The sequence below is a fragment of the Pneumocystis murina genome (genome assembly GCF_000349005.2).
Source record: "Pneumocystis murina B123 chromosome Unknown supercont1.13, whole genome shotgun sequence".
NCBI classification, from domain to species: Eukaryota; Fungi; Ascomycota; class Pneumocystomycetes; order Pneumocystales; family Pneumocystaceae; genus Pneumocystis; species Pneumocystis murina.
Genome location: NW_017802371.1, coordinates 25,583 through 46,004, shown reverse-complemented (window position 1 = coordinate 46,004; position 20,422 = coordinate 25,583). Strand labels below are relative to the sequence as shown.

Genomic DNA, 20,422 nt, shown 5'->3' with positions numbered 1-20,422 from the left:
TTAATCTTAAATTAATTCTTACATTTTTTTATAAAAATCTTAACTTTTTTACTCCGACGTTTAAAAGAAAGTTAAAAAAGTTAAAAATGGTGTGTATAAAAATTAAGAAAAACTGAAATATAAATAGCTAATATTAACATTAGTCTCTTGTTGTTCAACAGCAAGGTACGTTTCAGCACATTCTTCGTCTTTTAAATACAAATGTTGATGGACGAGTAAAAATTATGTTTGCCTTGGTAATATTGTTATTTTTGTTTTTTTCATACTTTTTTTTATTAAAAACAGACGCAAATTAAAGGAGTGGGACGCCGTTATGCAAATCTTGTTTGTAAGAAGGCGGATATTGATTTGAGTAAAAGGTATTGAATATTTGGAGTTAAAAATTAAGATTTGTTAAAAAAAAGTTAAAGAGCAGGTGAACTTACAGTAGAAGAGCTTGAAAGGATTGTTACTATTATTCAAAACCCTTTGGCATATAAAATTCCTCCTTGGTTTCTTAATTCTCAACGTGCTATTACAGATGGAAAGAATTCTCAAGTACTTGCAAATCAATTAGATAATAAGCTTCGTGAAGATTTAGAGAGATTGAAGAAAATTAAAGTTCATAGGGGTTTGAGACATTTTTGGGGATTAAGAGTGAGAGGACAGGTATTATTTGTATTTTTTTTTTTACTTATTAATACTTGTATTTTAGCATACTAAAACAACTGGTAGAAGAGGAAAAACTGTTGGTGTCAGTAGAAAATAGTTTTTTTGATAAAAAAGTATATATTATTTTCAATAAGAGTTATTTATAATTTATATTTATAAAATTTTACTAATTAAATTCTTATTCCATTTGTTTTCAATAACTTTATTTTTCATAAAAACAATGCAAAAGTGTTAAAATCTCATCTTCTGAAATTGTGATATTAATTTTTATATTAATATTCTAAATTCTAGTATATAACGTAATATTTTTAAATACAAATAAACTTTTATTACATGTTTTGTTTTCTATGACATCATATCTTTAATTAATATATATTATAATGCTTATTTTAGTATTATTTGATTTCTTTAAGTTATTTTAATTATTTGCTTAATCTATTTATATAATTGTCCAGGTTTTTTCATTCATTGCTATAAATTGTAATTAGGTCATCTAAACTATTAATTATATCTTCTCTATCGCATGTTTTGGATTTATTTTTATAAATATAGTTTTTTTTTTTAGAAGATAAAAAAGATTTAGTATCCAAAGAAGATGATAAAGCCTCACAAGATAATTTTAATGAATCAAAAATTTTAGGGAAAGATTTTGGAGAAGGAAGCGTTGTAGAATGATAATATCTAAAAGAAAATTATAAAATATAAATAATAAAAGAAGTTTACGTTGTTGATATAGAAAAATTTTTTATTGTAGATATGGCCTCTTGATTTTTATCGCCTCTAAATATTTCCAAAGAACTTTCTATTGAATTTTCCAATTTTAAACCTAGCCAACCTAGCATAGAGTTTTCCAATTTTATTTTTAAATATGATATTTTTCTATCAGAATAAATATTCATTAAAGATGTTAAATCACTCATAGACATGAAATTAACATTAGAATGACATGGAATTAATAATGATTCAATTGCAGAGGACTGAAAAGCTGAAGTATGCCATAAAGAGTTTAGATCAAATTTTTCATGATAATAACCAGATTTTTTATTTATAATAGAGAAAATTGAAGAAGTATCATGTATCGATAATAATGCCTGAATATCATTGTCTATTTCTGCATCTATAGAAAAAGTCCATATACAAAGTTTAGGTATTTCATCTCTAATAGAATCAAGAAATGAACTTGAAAAACCACCCCACCCGCTATTAATTTCAGTAAAAACAGTTATTCCTTGAATATTATCACATTCTTCAAGAAAAGGCCGGAAATGTGATTCAAATATATCATTTTCCTTTGATATATCATAAAAAAGTTCTTTTCCCTGATCAAAAGTATAAAAGGGATTAAAACTTTTATCATAAATATCATATTGAAGTAGCTGGTATAAGGAATGAGAATGATATTTTACCATATTATAATCAGACCATGAAGTAATTGTTTCTGATGATAAAATAGCTTCTGATTTAGAATTCATAAAAGAAAATTGAAAAGGATGAATAGGATATTTTTCAATTTCATATATTTCTGTAGTTAATCCATTTTTTTCCCTCAATAATATTAAAAATCATAGATAAAAAGGTAAAAAAATTACCCTTCTATATCTTCACTATTCAACTGATAAGACTCACTATATTTACTAAGATTCCCAAAACCATTTCTTAAATCATAAATAAGAACTCTGGGTGTAAATATCTCTTTTCTTCGATTAGTACTATTTAATCTATACATGATATGATGATCAATTAATAATTCATCAGCACTTTGTTTAAAATATGTATCTTGAGCGTTCCAAAAATGAGTCCCTAAATAATTAGAATATTTTCCAAATTGAAGAACAATGTTTTCTCTCATAAGTTATCTTAATATTAAAAATATTTAACGAAATTTTATTTAAACTAGACAAGCTAAAATTCAAAGTATAACTCGTTAAGAACTAGTGTTTGTCTAAATTAATATTATAAAAAATAGGGTTATTATATTTTTTATAGATCTTTTTTTAAAGATCTATACTATTTATTATATTTAATTTTAATATTTTTCTTTTATTGTATTTTTATACAGAACATCTTTATTTTATGATTCAAAATCTTTAAAATATATGCTTTTTTTCAATTTTTTGCAATATATTAACTATTTCCTTACATTTGTTCTATTTAAGATTATTTTACTATAAAACCATAAAATAACTCTTATATTCAAAATTATTTTGCTTGTATTAATCTTAGAGTACATGTATTTTACATATAAGTTGATTGCTAGGCACTTTTATAACTTTAATTTTCATACTTCAATTTTTTTCTATTATTTTTCTACTTTTACATATATCAAGAAAAATTATTTAATGTTTTTTAAAAAATAGAATTATATTAACTTGTTAAGAGTACTTAAAGATTTAGAATTCTTGAGTGCATTATTTTGTTAGAAAACTTGGTAAATATCAATAATTTTTTAGTCTTATAGTTAAAAAAAAAGGCAACTCTAAAAATATAAATAGATTGAAAAACTACAATATATCAAAAAATCAATATTTAAAGATTAAATATAAAATACAAGTCTTATAGACCTAACCCTATGGCTATGATGAATCATGTTTTTACACTAAAACAAAATGGATGATTTTATAGATGAAGTTAATGGTGAACCACGTTTAAAATATACACGTTTTTCTGGGGTGGTAACAGAAATATTTTCTAATGATTTTATTAGTACATTTGAAGTGTTATCAAATATATTAGTATTTTAAAAATATGTTTTTATCATATATGAATAATTATTAAGGTTCTTGGATCACATAATGGTTATCTTTATATTATTGATATGGAAAACGATAAATTATCTAAGAATCATATTCATTCTGCATCTGTTACAGATATATCAATCGATAGTACTGGAGAATATATTGCAACAGCTTCTATAGATGGTTTAATATAAATACAATATATTTTTTCTTTAATAAGTAAAGGAAATATAGGTTTATGTATAAGATCGAATAATAACATTGTCCTTTATAATTATCGTCGTCCTATGAAATCAGTAGCTATTGATCCAAATTATTCTCAAAGTTTTCGAATTGTATCCGGTGGAATGGCTCAACAACTTATAATGAACGAAAAAGGAACTTCTTGAATTCTTATGACTATAATAAATAATATATAACAGGCTGGTTAGGAAATAAAGACACAGTTTTACATTGTGATGAAGGACCTATTTATGAAATCCAGTGGCATAAAGATTTAATAGCCTGGGCAAATGATATGGTATTTATAATTCATTTACAATCTATTTTTAATTTATTTTTAATTTTAATTTTTTAAAGGGTGTAAAAATATACAGCACTATATTTTCTCAAAGAATTTCTTTTATTGAAAGAATGGCAGATAGCCCGAGGCCAGATCTTTTTCGATGTAGACTAGTATGGTCATCATTTGATACTTTGCTTATAGGCTGGGCTAATTATGTAATTGTTGCTACAATAAAGGTTTTATTTTTTTAATTTCTAATTTCTTTTCATTATATTAGTTTCCTGATCTTAATCATCGATTACCTTATAGTGAAATATCATTAATGTAGGTATTTTGTAAATTATTTTTGTAATTGATTTTTTTTAGATTAAAACTTGATTATATAGTATCAGGAATTGCGAAATTTGGAGATAAATTATTAGTTCTTGCATTTATCTTTGACATAAATACTCTTATAGATTCGGAGATTACATCTAAACCTGTATTAACTATACAGATTTTCTATATTTTTTGACTTTCGTAGATTGTTGAACGTCCAGAATTAAGACTTATTAATTCAAAAAATGAAGAAATATCTGGAGATGCTTTAAATCTTGAAGGATATTCTAACTATCAAGCCAATGATTTTAGTCTTCGCTTATGTTTGAAAAAAGAACATATTTATGTAATAGGGCCTAGTGATGGAATAATAGCTAAGAAAAGAGAACTAAAAGATCACCTTTTATGGCTTATTAAGTATGAATATTATGAAAAGGCTATTAGAATTATGAAGAAATTAGAAGCACCGATTGAAGGTGTTACTTTAAGAGATGTTAATCTTGCTTATTTGGAGTATTTAGTTAAAAATGGTTTTTTTTGAATTCTTTAATTTTTATTATTTATTTAATTATAGATGAATATGATAAAATATCTTCTATATGTTGTGATATTTTTGAAAAAGATGTAGATTTATGGGAGAAATGGATTCTTAATTTTGCAGAAAGCGGGCATTTACAAGTAAATGAATTCTATTTAAAGGCTTTATTTTAATGTTCTAAGTTTATTACTCAATATATTCCAACAGATAATCCACAATTAGGTATGTCAATTTATGAAACAATTCTTGCTTATTATCTTGTTTTTAACCAAACATTATTACTTGATATATTAAAGACTTGGCCTTGTGAAATATATAATATAGACAATGTTATTTTTATAATAGAAGACAGGTGGAAGAAGAAAGAGGAGACCATTTTAATGGAATGTCTTGCATATTTGTTAAGGATTTCTTTACTTTTGAATATATTTTAATATTTTATAGGTATATAAAAAAAGGTTCTCCAGAAAATGCTTTATATTTTTATCTCCGTCTTAGAAGTTCTGAGACTATTGATCTAATCAAGCAATATCGTCTTTTTAATAGTATCGAAGATGATATACTTTTATTGTTTCAACTTGATTTTTTTTCTGATAGAATTGAATGTTCTTCGGAAAAAATGCTAAATAATAAAGTAATTAGCTTTTTGGTTGAATATTCACATTTAATTCCAGTGAGATTTTCTGTATTTTATAGTTTTTATTTATTATTTAAGGTATATAAAGTCGTAAATCAATTAAAAGGATATCATATTTTTCAATATTATTATCTTCGGGCTATTTTTGTTTTTGATAGTCACCTTGCTTCTGAATTTGGGGATTTGCAGGTTGAATTATATGCAGAATATGATCGCTGTATTTTGATGGAATTTCTTCAGACAAGTTTTACATATTCATTGGAAAAAGTTTTTAGCATCTAAATAGTTTTATTTGATTAATTTTTATATAGGCATTTAATATTTGTAATTTGCGTGAATATATTCCTGAACAAGTTTTTATACTTGGAAGAATGGGTGACAATAAAAAAGCTTTAATGTTAATTATTGAAAAATTGAATGATATTGATCAGGTATAAATTTTAAGGAAAATTAGTAATAAAGAAGAATTACTTTTATAGGCTATAGAATTTGCAAAAATACAAACGGATGAAGATTTATGGGAAGATTTAATTGTTTATTCTCTAAATAATCCAAGTATAGATATATATATATATATTATGAAATATTAATTAAATAGTATATATATCTCGTTTATTGGAAAATGCAGGAGAGGTTATTAATCCTATTAAACTTATTAAACGTATTCCTGAAGGCCTTGTCATCCCTTGTCTTAAAAAATCATTATTAAAAATTCTAAAAGAATACGAATTACAAGTTAGATAAAATAATTTATGATTTTTTTTTTATTCTTGTATAGATGACTTTAATGAATTGTGCATATAATATTACTTCTATGGAAGTATCTGATTTATATAAGGATTTTTTCCAAAATCAAAAGCGTGGGATTTTGGTAAACGGTATTTCAAAAATATTTTTTTAATTATCTTAAGATTCTTAGTTAAACTTCAAAAATGTCATATATGTAATAGATACATGACAAAAGATGGAAAGTGTTTTTTATAAATAAATAAAATAAATTAATATATTTTAGGCATCATATTTTTTTGCAAACATTTATATCATATAGATTGCATATTAGAGAAAAATGAAGAAGCATTATTGGCTATTAAAGTTTTTAAAGAAACTAACATTGGTATTGGAATAAAAAGCACAACTGCTTCAATTATCAATAATTATTTAAAGTATTGCCCATTATGTCATACATAAAATTACCTTTAAATACTTTATACCTAGAGATTTTTATTATATTATTTGTCATGAATAATTATTGGGCCTTGAAATAATATTTATACTTTTATAATGTTTAGTTTATAAAAATATTGTTTTAATAATATTGAAAATATACGTATCAATGTTATATATTAAATTATTTATATAAAAATACTATGGCTTCATAGATTGCTTTTATTTGACAACAATATAATAATATTTAATAGATTTTAGGATCAGGTTATTTTTTTCCTGCTTTCCAATATATTATATCATTTTCTTCCACAATATAATCTTTTCCTTAATATATTTAAATAAACTTATATTTTTCCGAGTATCTTATTACCTTTTATCATATATTTTCCTGCTGCTTTAACAGCAGCTTCTGACCCTAATTCTTTTAAATCATTAAATTTCATTATTTCCCCAACTACAAAATTTTTTTCAAAATCTTTCCAAAAAAATCAATTATAAATAGAACAGAAAAAGAAAAAACCTGAATGAATAACTCCTGCAGCTGCAGGTGCCTTGGTCTCCTTTCTAATAGTCTAAAATATATTTTAAAAAAATAAGTCTATATAGATAGTTTACTAACCCATGCACGTACTTCATCTGAACCACATGTAAAATAATGCATCAAATTTAAACTAGAGTAGCTAAAAAATAGCAATTTAATTATCAGTATTAAATATAAAAAATCATACCCAGTAGTAACAATTTTGGGAAGTATTGATTTAGTTCCAAGTCGTTTACATTCTTCTAGAGCTTCGCTATCTGTCATTTGCGATAAACGCTTTTCAAAAATAACAGAAATAGGAATCTTTTTCATTTTAGCTATAAAAAATATTTGAAAAAAATCGTACAATAATATCTCCAGGACTATTATTATTTACCCAAGTAACTATTTTAGGAAGCCATTTGTTTTTTTGTCGAAGATAGTCTTTTTCACTTAAGTTAACAAGATAAATAACGGGTTTTGCCGTTAATAGAAACAATGAATTTATTATTTCAATCTAAAAAAAATTAGTATTAATATAAAAATAAGTATATAATATTTTTGTTTTATATCCTAATTATTTTCAAATATTAATAAGCTATATAATTAAATAAAAAGAAGTGCGTTTTATGAGATTATTTAAAAACTTTAAATGCTAACCTCTTTATTAGTCCAAGTACATTTCCGTACTTCCTTCTTTTCCGTTTCAAGTTGATACAGAACTTTCTCAACAACCGCCTGTTTCTCTTTATTTGCTTTAAGTTCGAGAGATTGCCCTCCTCTGCTTGTTATTCTTTTTAGTCCTTCTAAATGTTTATTGACAAATTCAGTATCTTTAATTAATAATTCGTCATGTACAATCTGAAGATCCCGACATGGATCAACATCACCCTCAATATGAATGATTTCTGTATCATCAAATGCACCTTGAATAATTAACATTTTTAAACGAGTATACAAAGAAAACCTACGAACTAAATGAAAAATGGCGTCAACCGCTCTAATATGACTTAAAAATGCATTGCCAAGCCCTTCTCCTGTACTCGCGCCTTTAGTTAAACCAGCAATGTCGAATATTGTAAGAAAAGCTGGTATTTTAGATAAAGGATTATATAAATTGCAAAGCCAATCAAAATTTTCATCTGGAACAGCAACTCGTGCTTCTTCTGGATCAATAGTTGCGTATGGAACTAAAAATAATATTAGTTTTAATAAATATTTCCTATAAAATTACGAACAGTTTGCTGGATTCCCAAGATTTGATTTAGTTATTACTAAAAATTAATTATACTTTTTTTATCAAGCTTCAATTCTATAATAACCTTGAAATAATGTACTTTTCCCTAAAAAAGTATTAAAAATAGTATTGATTTAAGATTAACTTACCAACATTGGCTAATCCAACAATACCACTCTTAAGATTATTACCAGGATGTCCTAAAAATATTTTATTTTCTTCTGATGCTTGTCTAGCTTTAGTGTTAGTATTTCGTGATAAAATTAAGAATATCTTGCTTTTTAGGAGGCATATTTTTTAAAAAAATGATTGATAAAATAATATTTAAAAATAATTTTTTAGATTTCGAAATTTTAATGAAAAATATAAATTGTCAATATAATTATATATATCCTTAGTATATATATAATATGCTACTGTTGTGTATAGTTTTCTGGTTTATTTTGTTTTATATATATTGTTTCTCCTGAAGTTAGATTATAAAAAGAAAGTAATTTTGAATCATCGTCTATATAAATTATTTTATATGATCCTTCTAGATATGAAATTGTGAAATCAAAAGGATTGATTTTGAAAAATTTCGCACAAAAAGATCTAAAAGATCGAATATTCATGGATGAAATAAATTTTTTTTTTATTATTTCTTTTTCAAATATAATATATAACTCTGTTTTATAAGTTAAATAAAAAGGCGAACATATCTTACCAATAAGCTTATTTTCTATGATTTTTTCAGTTAAATTTTTTTCTGTGTTGAATATAGGATTTTCTTTTTCATATTCTATATTGTATTAGTCAGGAATTATTATTTACTATGAAAAACTTTTCTGTAATTCCCTCCATTGAGGATGCTCTTTAATTAAATCGGAATAATTACTTATTTTTCCTGATTTTATTTCTTTTTCAATGGTAGATAAATAATATAATTCTGCATTTTGTCTTTCTTCTTGAGTGATCTATTGATTATAATAAATAGATTATCGAGAATAAAATAGATTAACTACTTTAGTACCATTTATTATCATAACATTTCTCAATCTTGGAATGATAAAAGTGCTAGGGTTACTTTTGAACTCTAAAATATAAGTTTATAAAACATAACATAAAATACTAAATAAAACCTTTAAGTAAAGGATTATCAGTAAATCTCAGAGACACTAAAGAATGTAATATATTTAAATTATTAAGAGAAGTTTGCTCAGATATATTGTTTTTAGAGATGTCAAGATATTTTAAGGATATAAATGTATTTGGAATTATGTTGATAGTATTTATTTGATTTGATGCTAATGATAAAAAAACAAGCCTTATTTTGATTAGTAAAAGAATATATTGTATAATAATTACTTTTCTAATTTTCCAAAAATTCTAGTAACTGTTTCAAAACATGATATTTTATTGTCATTCAAAAAGATTTTTTTAAGATGAGGAATGGTATCAGAAAAGTGGAAATCGTTATTTGTTTTTAATGTTAAAAGATTATGACTTATTTGAAGCTCCTCTAAATTTTCAAAAGAGATGCATAGTTTTTTTATCTTGATATTAATTTAGTTTGTGCAAAAAATTAATTATTATTATGCCTCTTTAATTTTTAAATATGTCTTATTAAGAATAAGTGTTTTCAGATTGGAAAATTTAAAATTATTAGAAAGAATCAATTCTGAAGTACCGAGTTGATTGTAACTATATAAATAAATAAAACATATATAAATAAAGTATTTTACTTAAGCTTTAACGAACTTAAATTTGGAAGCTCTTTAATTATTAAAATAACTGTTTTCCAGTTTAAAAGATTTCCAGAGAGATCAATTTCCAATATATCTTATAGTTTTAGAAATTTTTTATTAAAACTTTAAATTACCTGAACATTTTTTTTTTATTTCACCTATATTTCCTAGTTCTGATATAGCCATATGATCTAAAGTAACGATATAACGCTTTGGAAGTTTTCTAAGATATTTAATATATATATATATATACGTATGTGTTAAACAATACTTTTGAATGTTTTTTGGATGATATATCTCTTGGATTTTTGGATTAATATTCGTATTTTTTGATTTTATATCAAAATTTATATATTCTTCAACATTTCTATCTCCATATTTATCAATAAAAGCGTCAACAAATGTTTTTTTAATATCTCTAGGTCTATTTTGTCTTATAAAAGACCCCGAATTTTCTTTTCTTATAAACTGCTGGTATATTTAAAGAAAAAAAAAGTAATATACCTACACTTAAAATAATTTTCTCCAAGATATGTCCCATTATGTTTCCCACGTGATGGGTCATCCCATTCAACACCAAGCCATTGTCCTTCTACGCCTTTAACAGGACCAATATATTTTATTGTACAACAATTGCCTTCAAATGAAATTCTATCTCCAATTGTATCTGACATATAAATAAGTTTTAAATAAAGAAATATTGATAATATAAGTTTGATATTATTTCATAAATTAAAAGTTTTTTTTGTTAAAAAATATAAATTCTTTTGTAATTATTTGAAAATATTACTTTTAAGAGATTTATTAAGAATTTGTGTTTAAAATAAATTTGCTTTGATATTTTTATGAAAAAATTATAAGTTTTTGAAAAATATATTTTTTTTTATATTTAAGATATTAAAATTATAAAACTTTATTTCAGTTTGAAACATCTTTATATAAAAACATAATTATCTTCCTATAATACATATAAATAATTTTTTTGTATATAAAAATGTATATTTTAGAGATAAAATATTTGATTTATATAATTTATATTTTGATTGATTGTAGATTCAGATATTTTTAAGTTATGTTAAATAGTATAAATATATACATAATGTTATATATAAATTAATGTAATATTTATTTTTAAGATTTTTTAAAATAATTTTATTATAAATTTAATAAATATTAAAATTCATAGTGTAATATATCAAACATAGAAATATAGCTTTATTTGTTTAAATTATATAATGAGTTTAATATAATTAGCTTTTTTCAAAACAAAATAATCTAAATTTATTACATATTTGAAAAATAAACGTTTTTGTTTCCTGATAAAATTTGAGAGTTTTTAAGATATAAAGTCTAAACTTAGTATATTTTCGTAGACAATAGTAATGAAGATAATCCTGAATCACAAAAATAATATCAAGTAATATTAGAACATTTACATAAATAAAATTGTAAGATAATATTCTGTATTTGCAAATTTAATAAAGTTAATGTCTATAAAATGATAATAAATCCTTAAATAAAGGCATTTGTAAGATAAAATATTTTAATGTGTCATATATATTATCCTAAAATTAAAGCTTGAACAACTCTTCCTTCTTTCCAGCCTTGATCAATCAAAGATTTCTCGTCCGATAACATTTTACCCAAAAGAAAAAAATGCATAGGTTTTTTAATACCTGCAATTTTTGCAACATGCTGTTTCATATCTGCTATAGAATTTTTAGAATCAATTTTTATTAAAATATCTTTAGATGTATCTGATAATCTAACAATAATCTCGTTTACATGTTCATTTTTAATCTGAGAATCCTGTGATTCGCTTAACTTTGTATTTTCTTCATTTTCTATAATAGAATTTAATTTATCATTTTTAGACTGTTCTGGATTCTCTGATATTAAGTTGGTTGGTTCAGAAAATATATAAGGAGGAATAAAATAATAAGATCCTCGCTGATCATAACATCCATCTATTAAATCACCTATAATTTAGGATTATATGTCTAAAATATAGATAAGAAACTGAATAAATTACCTGTAGGAAGAATAATCCCTGCTGTATTAATAATCGTTTGAGCTGTAGTAAGACTTTCAGGTATTGTTTCAAGAACAAGTCGAAGAGTATTCCAAATCTCAAGACTACCTATTTATATTATATTAAAAGCTTGATTATATTTCTAATCCTATTTAATTACCTCCATATGATGCTGCTGTTTCCCAAAATTCTTTTCGTCGACGTATTAAATTAGACATTGTAATAGGATGATCAGAAACCCAAGTACACACTCTCGGTATTTTTAAAGAGTTGTTTCCTAATATATTATAAGATAACCAATAAATACTATACAAAATATTACGTCTACATAAATTACATGTAGGGATATGTGTTCTAGTATTTAAATTCCCATATATATTTCTTGTTTCTCGAAAATCCTCTCTGAATCCTCTATATGAAGAAGGATGTTTACTAAATGAACATCCCATTCTTTTAATAATTTCTACTTAGATATTTAACTTAAAAAAAACTTTTGTTAGTTCTTTAGTATTTTTATGTTTTTCTATAAGTCTTGATTTTTTCAATAAGTTTTTAATTATTCTTAGAGCTTTAATTCATCTATTATAAAGTTTTTTAAATTTTAATGTTTTTTTTTGATTCGAAAAATATAAATTTAAACAAGATAATCAGAAACTAAAGTTATTAAGGAATATATTAGCTCCAATTTCGAATAATATAAAAAAAATAAATTATAATAGATTAAGAGATAAAGTTTAAGTTATTATAAAAAATATAAAAAGGCTTTATTCTGTAATCTTAAAATATTTTAATTTTTTTGGGTTTATATTTGCTTTTAATTATTAAAAAAATGTTAAAATTGATTTTTATTTAAGTTATAGAACTTGTTTAAAATGATTTTTATATTTATCCTTTTAAATAAGTATTATATATATACAAAGATAAAATATTAAGAGTAATGATTTATTGGGATTTTTTTAATATTTTATAAAAGCTTTTTTATCATTTTTTAGTTTTAAATTACATATTTATAATTATTTTAAAAATATCAAGAAAAATATGAAAAAATAATAAAATATTAAATTCAATTTTGATTTAATAAGAAATAATTTTGTAATATTTTTTATCATAAAATTTGATAAAATATTTTATAACAAATAGATACATAAAAAGAAATATCTAGATATCTTTCTAACTATTTTAATTATATTAAAAAATCATAAAAAACCTATGTTAGACTTAAATGTAAAAATTAAAGGTTTTATGTTTTAAAATAACAAAGATTATCCAAATAACCACCCTCTGCAATTAGCTGAACCGCAATAGCAAGGCCTCTTATTTTTAAGATTTATATACTTAGAATTAGAATAATTTCCAATGAAACCTAATTGATCTTCATTATTTCTTCCACTATAATCAAAGCAAAGCTCTTCTAAAGCAGGAATGTCTTTAATAGCAAAAAAAGCTAAATCATAAATTTTAGAATCGCTTTTATCCCTTAAAACACTATAAATAGCAAGATTTGGGTCACATGAATGATTTATGAATCGCGTCACATCTCCACAATATTGTGCATCAATAGTGTAATACTCATCAACCTGATCTTCAAAGAGATCAAGATCAAATAAATATGTTACACCAACATGATCATATTTTTTACCACGTATTTCTGCCTCAGATTGAGATATCAATTCCCCTAGATATACACCTATAAATGTTCCTTCTTTGATAAACCGAGGACACTGCAAACCTTAATATTATATAAATATTTAATAAAAATGCAATGAAAAGAAATAACGTTACCCCAGCCTTTATGTTTAGTTTTAAAAATATTTAAAGGAATTTTACGTCCTCTCTGAACTACTCTATTTGGACAATTTATTCCACAGTCACAATTTTCATTACATTCATATATTATTGAAGTAGTATTACGACGAACCCTTCCATATTCATCATAAGAAAAACTTTTATTATTAGAATCCTCAAGGCATTGACAAGAGCCAGGATTATTAAGATCACACCCATCTTTTGGGCAACTACATCCGGAAATAAACAATGGATTTCGTGGTTCTATACCTACACCATATTTATAAGAAGTTATAAATTCAAAATCGATTGGAGATAAATCTGAATCAATTTCATTAATAAGAAAGACTGGAGGACCCAGCAACATATCCAACTTTTCAAGAAATATCTTTCTATTATTTCTTACAGATAATGGTCTTGTAAAATTTAATTTTGATTTAATAATATATTTAGATTTTGAACTTTTTTTATGAAAATCTCCTTTGAATAGAGTAGCTTTGATAATGTGATTCGATGATTTATTTAAATCATTGAGTTTAACATTTTCCTTTAAAATTGTTAGATTTAAAAATAAATAATTTTATTATAAATAATACTTTTGTTTGTATATAAGGCAAATCATTAGTAATATATTCAAAATTATTTGAATATTCATTTAAAAGACTAGATTTTTGTTGCAAAGAACTTACAAATGACCTGGATAAAAGTGCACCTTTTCTTTTTTTTTTATTCCTAAACTGCAATATTTTCTAAACAAAAATTAAAAAAGATAAATAAAAAAAAAAACGACCTCTTTTGTAACAATATGTGGTTTTTCATTAGTAAAAATGACAGAGGGATTTTCCATAAGAAATGTTTCCAATGGATTATTTTCAAGAGAATTTAATGTATTAAAAGATATACCCTCATTTAAATTAGATTCAAAAGAACTCTTATCCTCTTCAATATCTGATATTTTTTTATTATCAATATTTTTTATATTTGGATTATTGATTTTATTTTTTTTAATAGATATATCTTTTGTTTTATCAGACTTTGATATATTATTTAAAAAGAAAGGTTTTTTTAATAATACGCTAGAAGTTTCGTCGTCACAATAGAAATCTTCAGAATTTTTTTCTTTTTTTTTTATATATTTATTTGAAACAAGTGTTTGTTTTTTCTTTAATGCTGTAGAATTTTTGAGCCGATTCCAATCTTCAAGAGCATTTTCACAATCAATTAGATTCTCGATTGGCTCCCATGTATCAAAGTCTTCTGAATAACCCTTCCATGATATCCTATAAAGAATATTTCCCTGATTATAAATTTTTTTCTTCTTTAAGAAAAAACTTACATCTTCTTGTATAAATTCCTCACATATTTTCTCCACCTTTAAATTAGAAAACAAATTCTTTATATTTTAAATACTTTACCTCATATATTTCTCCATCTAAAGGCTCTATTTTATCTTTTTTTATATTTTCTTTATTATTCTTCTTCAACATGAATATATAATAATAATACGGATATATTTCTTGACATGAGAAATTCAGTGAGGAAATCTACAGTATTTCATTGATGATTTTTTAATATTCTTTCATTTAAACAATTCTTTATATAACCGTATGTTAATAATTCCTCAAAAATAACAATATTTAAATTTAAGAATTTAAATAAAAAAACGCTAAAAATTCTATAAAAAACATTTTAATAATACCCTAAAACTTTATATTAATTTTCTAAATAATACTTTTTTATTATAAATAGGCAGTCTTTTATAAAATAATAAACATATACAATTTAATAAAATTATTCGTTAGAAAAGATTGCATTCAAAAAAATATAAAAGCATGGCTTCAAATAGGTCTTATTTTAAAATGCAGAGAAATTAAACTAAAACTCAAAGCTTTAAGATCTATAAAATTTAAAATCATTTTTATCAATTAATTATCTACATACCTTGTACAAGATAATAAAATACACGTAATCCTTCAGGATCTTCGCTTTCTTGAACATCTACCAATGATCCGATCTTTGCTGTCTAAAAAAAATAAGATTTTTTTTTAACTTAATTAAAATATACTTCAAATGATATATGATTGTTTCCAAGACGTATTTCGAGTTCTTGTCTTCCATCTTTATCTTTTTTGGGCCATTTTGAATCATTTTCTCTTTTTATTCAATTAATTTTAAGAAAGAAAAAATATAAAAACGCACTTCATGATTTCACTCTCTTTAATAATCCTCTTAAGTTCAGATATGACAGATTGACTTACACACACTACATAAAGAAAATACTTCAATTTTTATTTTTAAGAAAAAAAAACTATACTTTCTTTACGAATCAATGAATCGTTCCTATAATTTGAATTATTTGCATAACGCGACATTCCATCAGCACGAAAATCAAATTCTCAATTAAGATTCAATTTTTTTATTTACTTATAAAATTTATCTTTACCTAAAAATTCATGCCCAAAACGTCCTGTATGTCCTGAACTATAAATATAATCTATTAATAAAAGAATGAAATAGTATATTTAATAATAATTCTATGAAACTCACTAATATCTTAAGTAAAATGACTCTTTATCTGATACCATAATATTTTTTTAAATTTTAGAGGTTGTCTTCTATCGAAGCCAGAAAACCTATAAAAAAATTATAAGACACTTCACCTTATCAATATCTGTTATTAAAAAATATTTATTGATAGTTAAATTAAGATGACATCATATACCTTAATTTATCAAGATAATCTTTATGATACTCCCACTTTGGAACAGTTAAAAATGTCACTTGAGTCAAAAGATGATAACGTAAAAATTGATGCAATGAAAACAATTTTAGTTATTATGTGCAACGGAAATGATATGCCTCAGCTTTTAATGCATGTTATTCGTTTTATTATACCATCTCGGAATAAAACGTTAAAAAAGCTTCTTTATTATTATTGGGAAATTTGTTTAAAACATAGTCCAGGTTTGTTTAATTCTACTTTGTTTGATAGATTTATGTAAGAAATTAGATGGAAAGATGAAACAGGAAATGATTCTTGCTTGGTAAAAAAGCCATTTACTTTTATTTGTTAAAATAGATCTAGTAACGCTATTCGTGGAGATCTTCAACATCCAAATGAATATATTCGTGGTGTTACATTACGGTTTATTTCTAAACTTAGGGAACCAGATATTCTTGAACCATTGCTCCCAGCTACTAGATCGTGTTTAGTATTTTTGTGTTAATCTAACTTTTATTTTTATTTATTTGAAATACAGGAACATCGTCATTCTTATGTTAGAAAAAATGCCGTTATAGCGATATTTTCTATTTATAGCCATTTCCCAAATCTTATTCCTGATGCACCGGATTTAATTCTTAGTTTTCTTGCAGTTGTATATTTTAATATTATAATTATTTATTTCAATATAATATATATTAGGAAACTGATCAAACATGTAAACGTAATGCCTTTATTAGCTTGTTTGGGATGGACCATGAAATAGCAACGAAATATCTCTCTCAACAATTGAATACTGTGACTTCTATGGATGAATTGATGCAGCTTGCTATTATTGAATTCATCAAAAAAGATTCATCCTTAAATCCTAACAATAAGGTTATATTTTTTCTTTTTATATCTGTGATTTCTAATTTTTATATAGATGCAATATCTTCCTCTCGTATTTGAACTTCTTGAATCGGGAACAAATACAATTGCATTTGAAGCTGCTACAACTTTAACATCTCTTACTAACAATTCTGATATTATTACAGGTTTTTAGATATTTATTTTTTAAATTAAATGGTTTAATAAAATTTAGCTATTGCTCAAAAGTTCATTGATCTCATAGTGAAAGAAGCAGATAATAATGTTAAATTTATAATTTTAGAAAAAATTGACGACCTGAAAAGGGAAAATGGTAGTATTTTGGACGATCTTGTAATTAATGTTCTTTCTATTTTAACAAAGTCTATCTTTTTATATTTATATTTCCAATATTTATTTATATAGTTCTGATATCAATATTCGAAAAAAAGTTTTAGATACCTCCATGGAAATGCTTTCCAGTAGAAATGTTGAAGATGTAGTGTTGTTATTAAAAAAAGAATTAATTAAAACAGTTAATCAAGAACATGAAGAGGTATAATCAGAAACTATAATTATTAGTATTAACTAAAATAGAATGAATATTTACAATTATTAATTCATTCGTTAAATACTTGTACAACTAAATATCCACAAGTTTTGGAAATTGTTGCAGATGTTTTAATAGAATTTATTGGAAAGTTTAACAACATTTCTGCTATAGATGTTGTAGTATTTGCTAAGTAGAATTTTCAGGAGTTTACTACTTTTTCTGATAAATATGATAGAGAAGTAGTTGAGAAATTTTCCATATTTCGTAAATCAATTATAGAAAAAATATTATTGAAATTAAATGAAATAAAATCTGGAAAAACATTTTATGGTATTTTATGGATCATTGGACAATATTGTGTGGATGAAAAAGGTTAATAAAAAATTTTTATTTTCCTTTTACTTATATAAAAAGATATTGAAAAGGCTTGGGAATATATTCGAAATAGCATTGGAGAAATACCTATTCTTGCTTCTGAACAAAAGCTCGCCGAAGAAACTCAGGATGATATCAATCAATATACACATATTAATAAAGAATCAAATCCTTTGTCTGGTTTTCGAAAAGTATTGCCTGATGGTACATATGCGACAGAATCAGTTTTGGTATCTGAAACACGAATAATTGATAGACATGAAAGCATGAGAAATTTCCATAAAACCATATTAAGATGTATATTATAATTGATTTATGTCATTTTTTTCTAATATAAATATTAGCATTGATATTAGATGGTGATTATTACCTTGCATCCGTTTTATCATCAACTCTTGCTAAACTAATTATGCATTATTCAGAGGTTTCAAAAAATACATCCAAACTCAATTTCATGCTTGCGGAAGGTATGCTTATAATGATTGGAATTATTAGAGTAGGCCAGTCAAAATATGTTAAAGTGCATATTGATGAAGATTCTGTTGATCAAATTTTAATTTACCTAAAAAGCTTAATTGAATATCAGAAAAATTTAACTATAAAGGATATTTTTCTTAAAGATACTAGAAATGCTTTTGTTAAACTGTTATCTATTGAAGAAAATAAGAAGAAAAAATGTGATACAATAAAAGAAAAGGATATTCTGCAACCTGATGACGCTATTACTATTAGTCTTCTTGCTAGTAAATCAAATATACCGGGAATAGATTTGGTAAGAATATATTAATTGTATTTAAGATTAATCTAATTTAATTAGACACAATTAGAGATATCTAAAGCGATAAATGGTGAAATAGAAACAAATTTATTTTCATTAAATTCTAGAAAAATTCTTCAACTTACTGGATTTTCTGATGCAATATATGCAGAAGCATATATGAAAGTTAATCAATTTGATATTATATTAGATATTCTTTTAGTAAACCAATTATCAGTAACTTTACAAAATCTTTCTATAGAATTTGCAACATTAGGAGATTTAAAAATTGTTGAGCACCCTTCAATACATAATCTTGCTCCATATGATTTTTTAAAAGTGCAAATAACTGTTAGGGTTTTATCTACAGACACTGGTATTATATTTGGAAATTGTACATATGATGGCGTGGGACCTCAGGATTCCAATATTGTTATTTTTAATGATATTCATATAAATATTGCGGATTATATCCGGCCTTCATATTGTTCAGAAAGTCTTTTTCGGCGTATGTGGACAGAATTTGAATGGGAAAATAAAGTAAATATATCATCAATAACTAAAAGCTTAAAAGAATTTTTAAACGAGATCATGGCTAAAACGAATATGGCATGTCTTTCCCCAGATACATTATTTAAAGAAGATTGTGGTTTTCTTAGTGCAAATTTGTATGCTAAAAGTGTTTTTGGTGAAGATGCTTTAATGAATGTTAGTATTGAAAAGCAAGATAATGGATGTATTGTAGGTCATATTAGAATACGTTCAAAAACACAAGGAATTGCTTTGTCTATTGGTGAACTTATTAATAAAAAATCATAAAATATAAAAAACTAATAAATTGATATTAAATTAATTATAGATTTAGTTCATTGTATAATCATTTGTTTATTTAATACTGTCTATACTTTACTATTTATCAAGCTTATTTGTTAAATATTAGCTTTTATTTTAAATTTTAAAAATTAAATATTAGTTCTAAAATATTTTTATTAAATATTAATAGGGAATATATCTCTGTAATAAATTATATGAATTAAATTGTTTTTTAATGAGTATTTATTTTATATTTATATAGATATTTTATACAAATAATTACAAATTTGGAAAAAACTAAAAAGAATCATTTTAAAATAAACTTATAAAAACTAAAGAATTTCAAATATTTTCTTATTAATATTTATGATAAAATTCAATATTAAATAATTTCAAATTTATTTAAAACGAATATTTAGCAAAATTACAAATTTTCATTAAATAGACATATATAATCATTAAAACATTATATTGTAGAGTATGTACCACCAACTATATATT

General features: G+C 23.7%; 9 protein-coding genes across 9 annotated transcripts; 3 read left to right on the top strand and 6 right to left on the bottom strand.

The window, feature by feature from the left end:
• Positions 1–77: 77 nt before the first annotated feature.
• PNEG_02261 (40S ribosomal protein S18) lies at positions 78–780 on the top strand. The gene is made up of 5 exons (XM_007876059.1): positions 78–89; positions 144–236; positions 286–359; positions 411–648; positions 695–780. Exons 1-5 carry the CDS (start codon positions 87–89, stop codon positions 746–748), a joined length of 462 nt encoding a protein of 153 aa, XP_007874250.1. The 5' UTR covers positions 78–86; the 3' UTR covers positions 749–780.
• Positions 781–1,112: 332 nt separating this feature from the next.
• On the bottom strand, positions 1,113–2,591 carry PNEG_02260 (hypothetical protein; the record flags this gene model as incomplete). Its single annotated transcript, XM_007876058.1, has 3 exons — positions 2,241–2,591; positions 1,375–2,196; positions 1,113–1,332 (listed from the first exon to the last, which is right to left on the bottom strand). Exons 1-3 carry the CDS (start codon positions 2,498–2,500, stop codon positions 1,113–1,115), a joined length of 1,302 nt encoding a protein of 433 aa, XP_007874249.1. The 5' UTR covers positions 2,501–2,591.
• Positions 2,592–3,257: 666 nt separating this feature from the next.
• PNEG_02259 (hypothetical protein) lies at positions 3,258–6,368 on the top strand (the record flags this gene model as incomplete). Its single annotated transcript, XM_007876057.1, has 17 exons — positions 3,258–3,383; positions 3,428–3,569; positions 3,612–3,728; positions 3,809–3,906; positions 3,966–4,127; positions 4,169–4,215; positions 4,258–4,372; positions 4,415–4,739; positions 4,784–4,887; positions 4,930–5,147; positions 5,192–5,420; positions 5,463–5,651; positions 5,696–5,815; positions 5,864–5,939; positions 5,983–6,119; positions 6,163–6,262; positions 6,304–6,368. The coding sequence occupies 17 exons, from the start codon at positions 3,258–3,260 to the stop codon at positions 6,366–6,368; spliced, it is 2,370 nt and encodes a 789-aa protein (XP_007874248.1).
• Positions 6,369–6,816: 448 nt separating this feature from the next.
• On the bottom strand, positions 6,817–9,089 carry PNEG_04322 (GTP-binding protein YchF; the record flags this gene model as incomplete). Its single annotated transcript, XM_019757835.1, has 12 exons — positions 8,587–9,089; positions 8,458–8,540; positions 8,394–8,414; positions 8,310–8,345; positions 8,043–8,261; positions 7,732–7,997; positions 7,439–7,588; positions 7,280–7,395; positions 7,171–7,231; positions 7,072–7,123; positions 6,922–7,026; positions 6,817–6,875 (listed from the first exon to the last, which is right to left on the bottom strand). The coding sequence occupies exons 1-12, from the start codon at positions 8,598–8,600 to the stop codon at positions 6,817–6,819; spliced, it is 1,182 nt and encodes a 393-aa protein (XP_019613340.1). The 5' UTR covers positions 8,601–9,089.
• PNEG_04321 (hypothetical protein) lies at positions 8,716–10,709 on the bottom strand (the record flags this gene model as incomplete). The annotated part of the gene is made up of 11 exons (XM_007876056.2): positions 8,716–8,975; positions 9,015–9,089; positions 9,132–9,264; positions 9,313–9,383; positions 9,430–9,614; positions 9,656–9,843; positions 9,889–9,991; positions 10,033–10,129; positions 10,170–10,258; positions 10,307–10,495; positions 10,540–10,709. The coding sequence occupies 11 exons, from the start codon at positions 10,707–10,709 to the stop codon at positions 8,722–8,724; spliced, it is 1,554 nt and encodes a 517-aa protein (XP_007874247.2). The 3' UTR covers positions 8,716–8,721.
• An 813-nt stretch (positions 10,710–11,522) lies between these two features.
• Positions 11,523–12,516, bottom strand: PNEG_02257 (hypothetical protein; the record flags this gene model as incomplete). The annotated part of the gene is made up of 4 exons (XM_007876055.1): positions 11,523–12,014; positions 12,068–12,175; positions 12,228–12,344; positions 12,390–12,516. The coding sequence occupies 4 exons, from the start codon at positions 12,514–12,516 to the stop codon at positions 11,596–11,598; spliced, it is 771 nt and encodes a 256-aa protein (XP_007874246.1). The 3' UTR covers positions 11,523–11,595.
• A 767-nt stretch (positions 12,517–13,283) lies between these two features.
• On the bottom strand, positions 13,284–15,440 carry PNEG_02256 (hypothetical protein). The gene is made up of 6 exons (XM_007876054.1): positions 15,268–15,440; positions 15,189–15,224; positions 14,643–15,149; positions 14,449–14,601; positions 13,850–14,399; positions 13,284–13,796 (listed from the first exon to the last, which is right to left on the bottom strand). The coding sequence occupies exons 1-6, from the start codon at positions 15,337–15,339 to the stop codon at positions 13,330–13,332; spliced, it is 1,785 nt and encodes a 594-aa protein (XP_007874245.1). The 5' UTR covers positions 15,340–15,440; the 3' UTR covers positions 13,284–13,329.
• A 250-nt stretch (positions 15,441–15,690) lies between these two features.
• PNEG_02255 (hypothetical protein) lies at positions 15,691–16,437 on the bottom strand (the record flags this gene model as incomplete). The annotated part of the gene is made up of 7 exons (XM_007876053.1): positions 15,691–15,749; positions 15,794–15,875; positions 15,918–16,005; positions 16,052–16,115; positions 16,167–16,247; positions 16,296–16,333; positions 16,400–16,437. The coding sequence occupies 7 exons, from the start codon at positions 16,435–16,437 to the stop codon at positions 15,691–15,693; spliced, it is 450 nt and encodes a 149-aa protein (XP_007874244.1).
• Positions 16,438–16,514: 77 nt separating this feature from the next.
• PNEG_02254 (hypothetical protein) lies at positions 16,515–19,927 on the top strand (the record flags this gene model as incomplete). Its single annotated transcript, XM_007876052.1, has 13 exons — positions 16,515–16,816; positions 16,863–16,896; positions 16,938–17,064; positions 17,113–17,229; positions 17,277–17,453; positions 17,500–17,611; positions 17,659–17,806; positions 17,850–17,979; positions 18,021–18,166; positions 18,212–18,348; positions 18,391–18,648; positions 18,696–19,123; positions 19,169–19,927. The coding sequence occupies exons 1-13, from the start codon at positions 16,561–16,563 to the stop codon at positions 19,925–19,927; spliced, it is 2,829 nt and encodes a 942-aa protein (XP_007874243.1). The 5' UTR covers positions 16,515–16,560.
• Between the last annotated feature and the right edge of the window lie 495 nt (positions 19,928–20,422).

Excerpts from the sequence above, each read along its gene's own strand:
- PNEG_02261 (XM_007876059.1), top strand. Across the intron at positions 237-285 it reads TAAAAATTATGTTTGCCTTG|ACGCAAATTAAAGGAGTGGG; the intron begins GTAATATTGTTA and ends TATTAAAAACAG. Across the intron at positions 649-694 it reads GATTAAGAGTGAGAGGACAG|CATACTAAAACAACTGGTAG; the intron begins GTATTATTTGTA and ends CTTGTATTTTAG.
- PNEG_02256 (XM_007876054.1), bottom strand. The coding sequence starts at position 15,339 with ATGTTGAAGAAGAATAATAAAGAAAATATAAAAAAAGATAAAATAGAG. Across the intron at positions 15,150-15,188 it reads AGGAATTTATACAAGAAGAT|GGAAATATTCTTTATAGGAT; the intron begins GTAAGTTTTTTC and ends ATTTATAATCAG. Across the intron at positions 14,400-14,448 it reads TGCCTTATATACAAACAAAA|GAAAATGTTAAACTCAATGA; the intron begins GTATTATTTATA and ends ACAATTTTAAAG.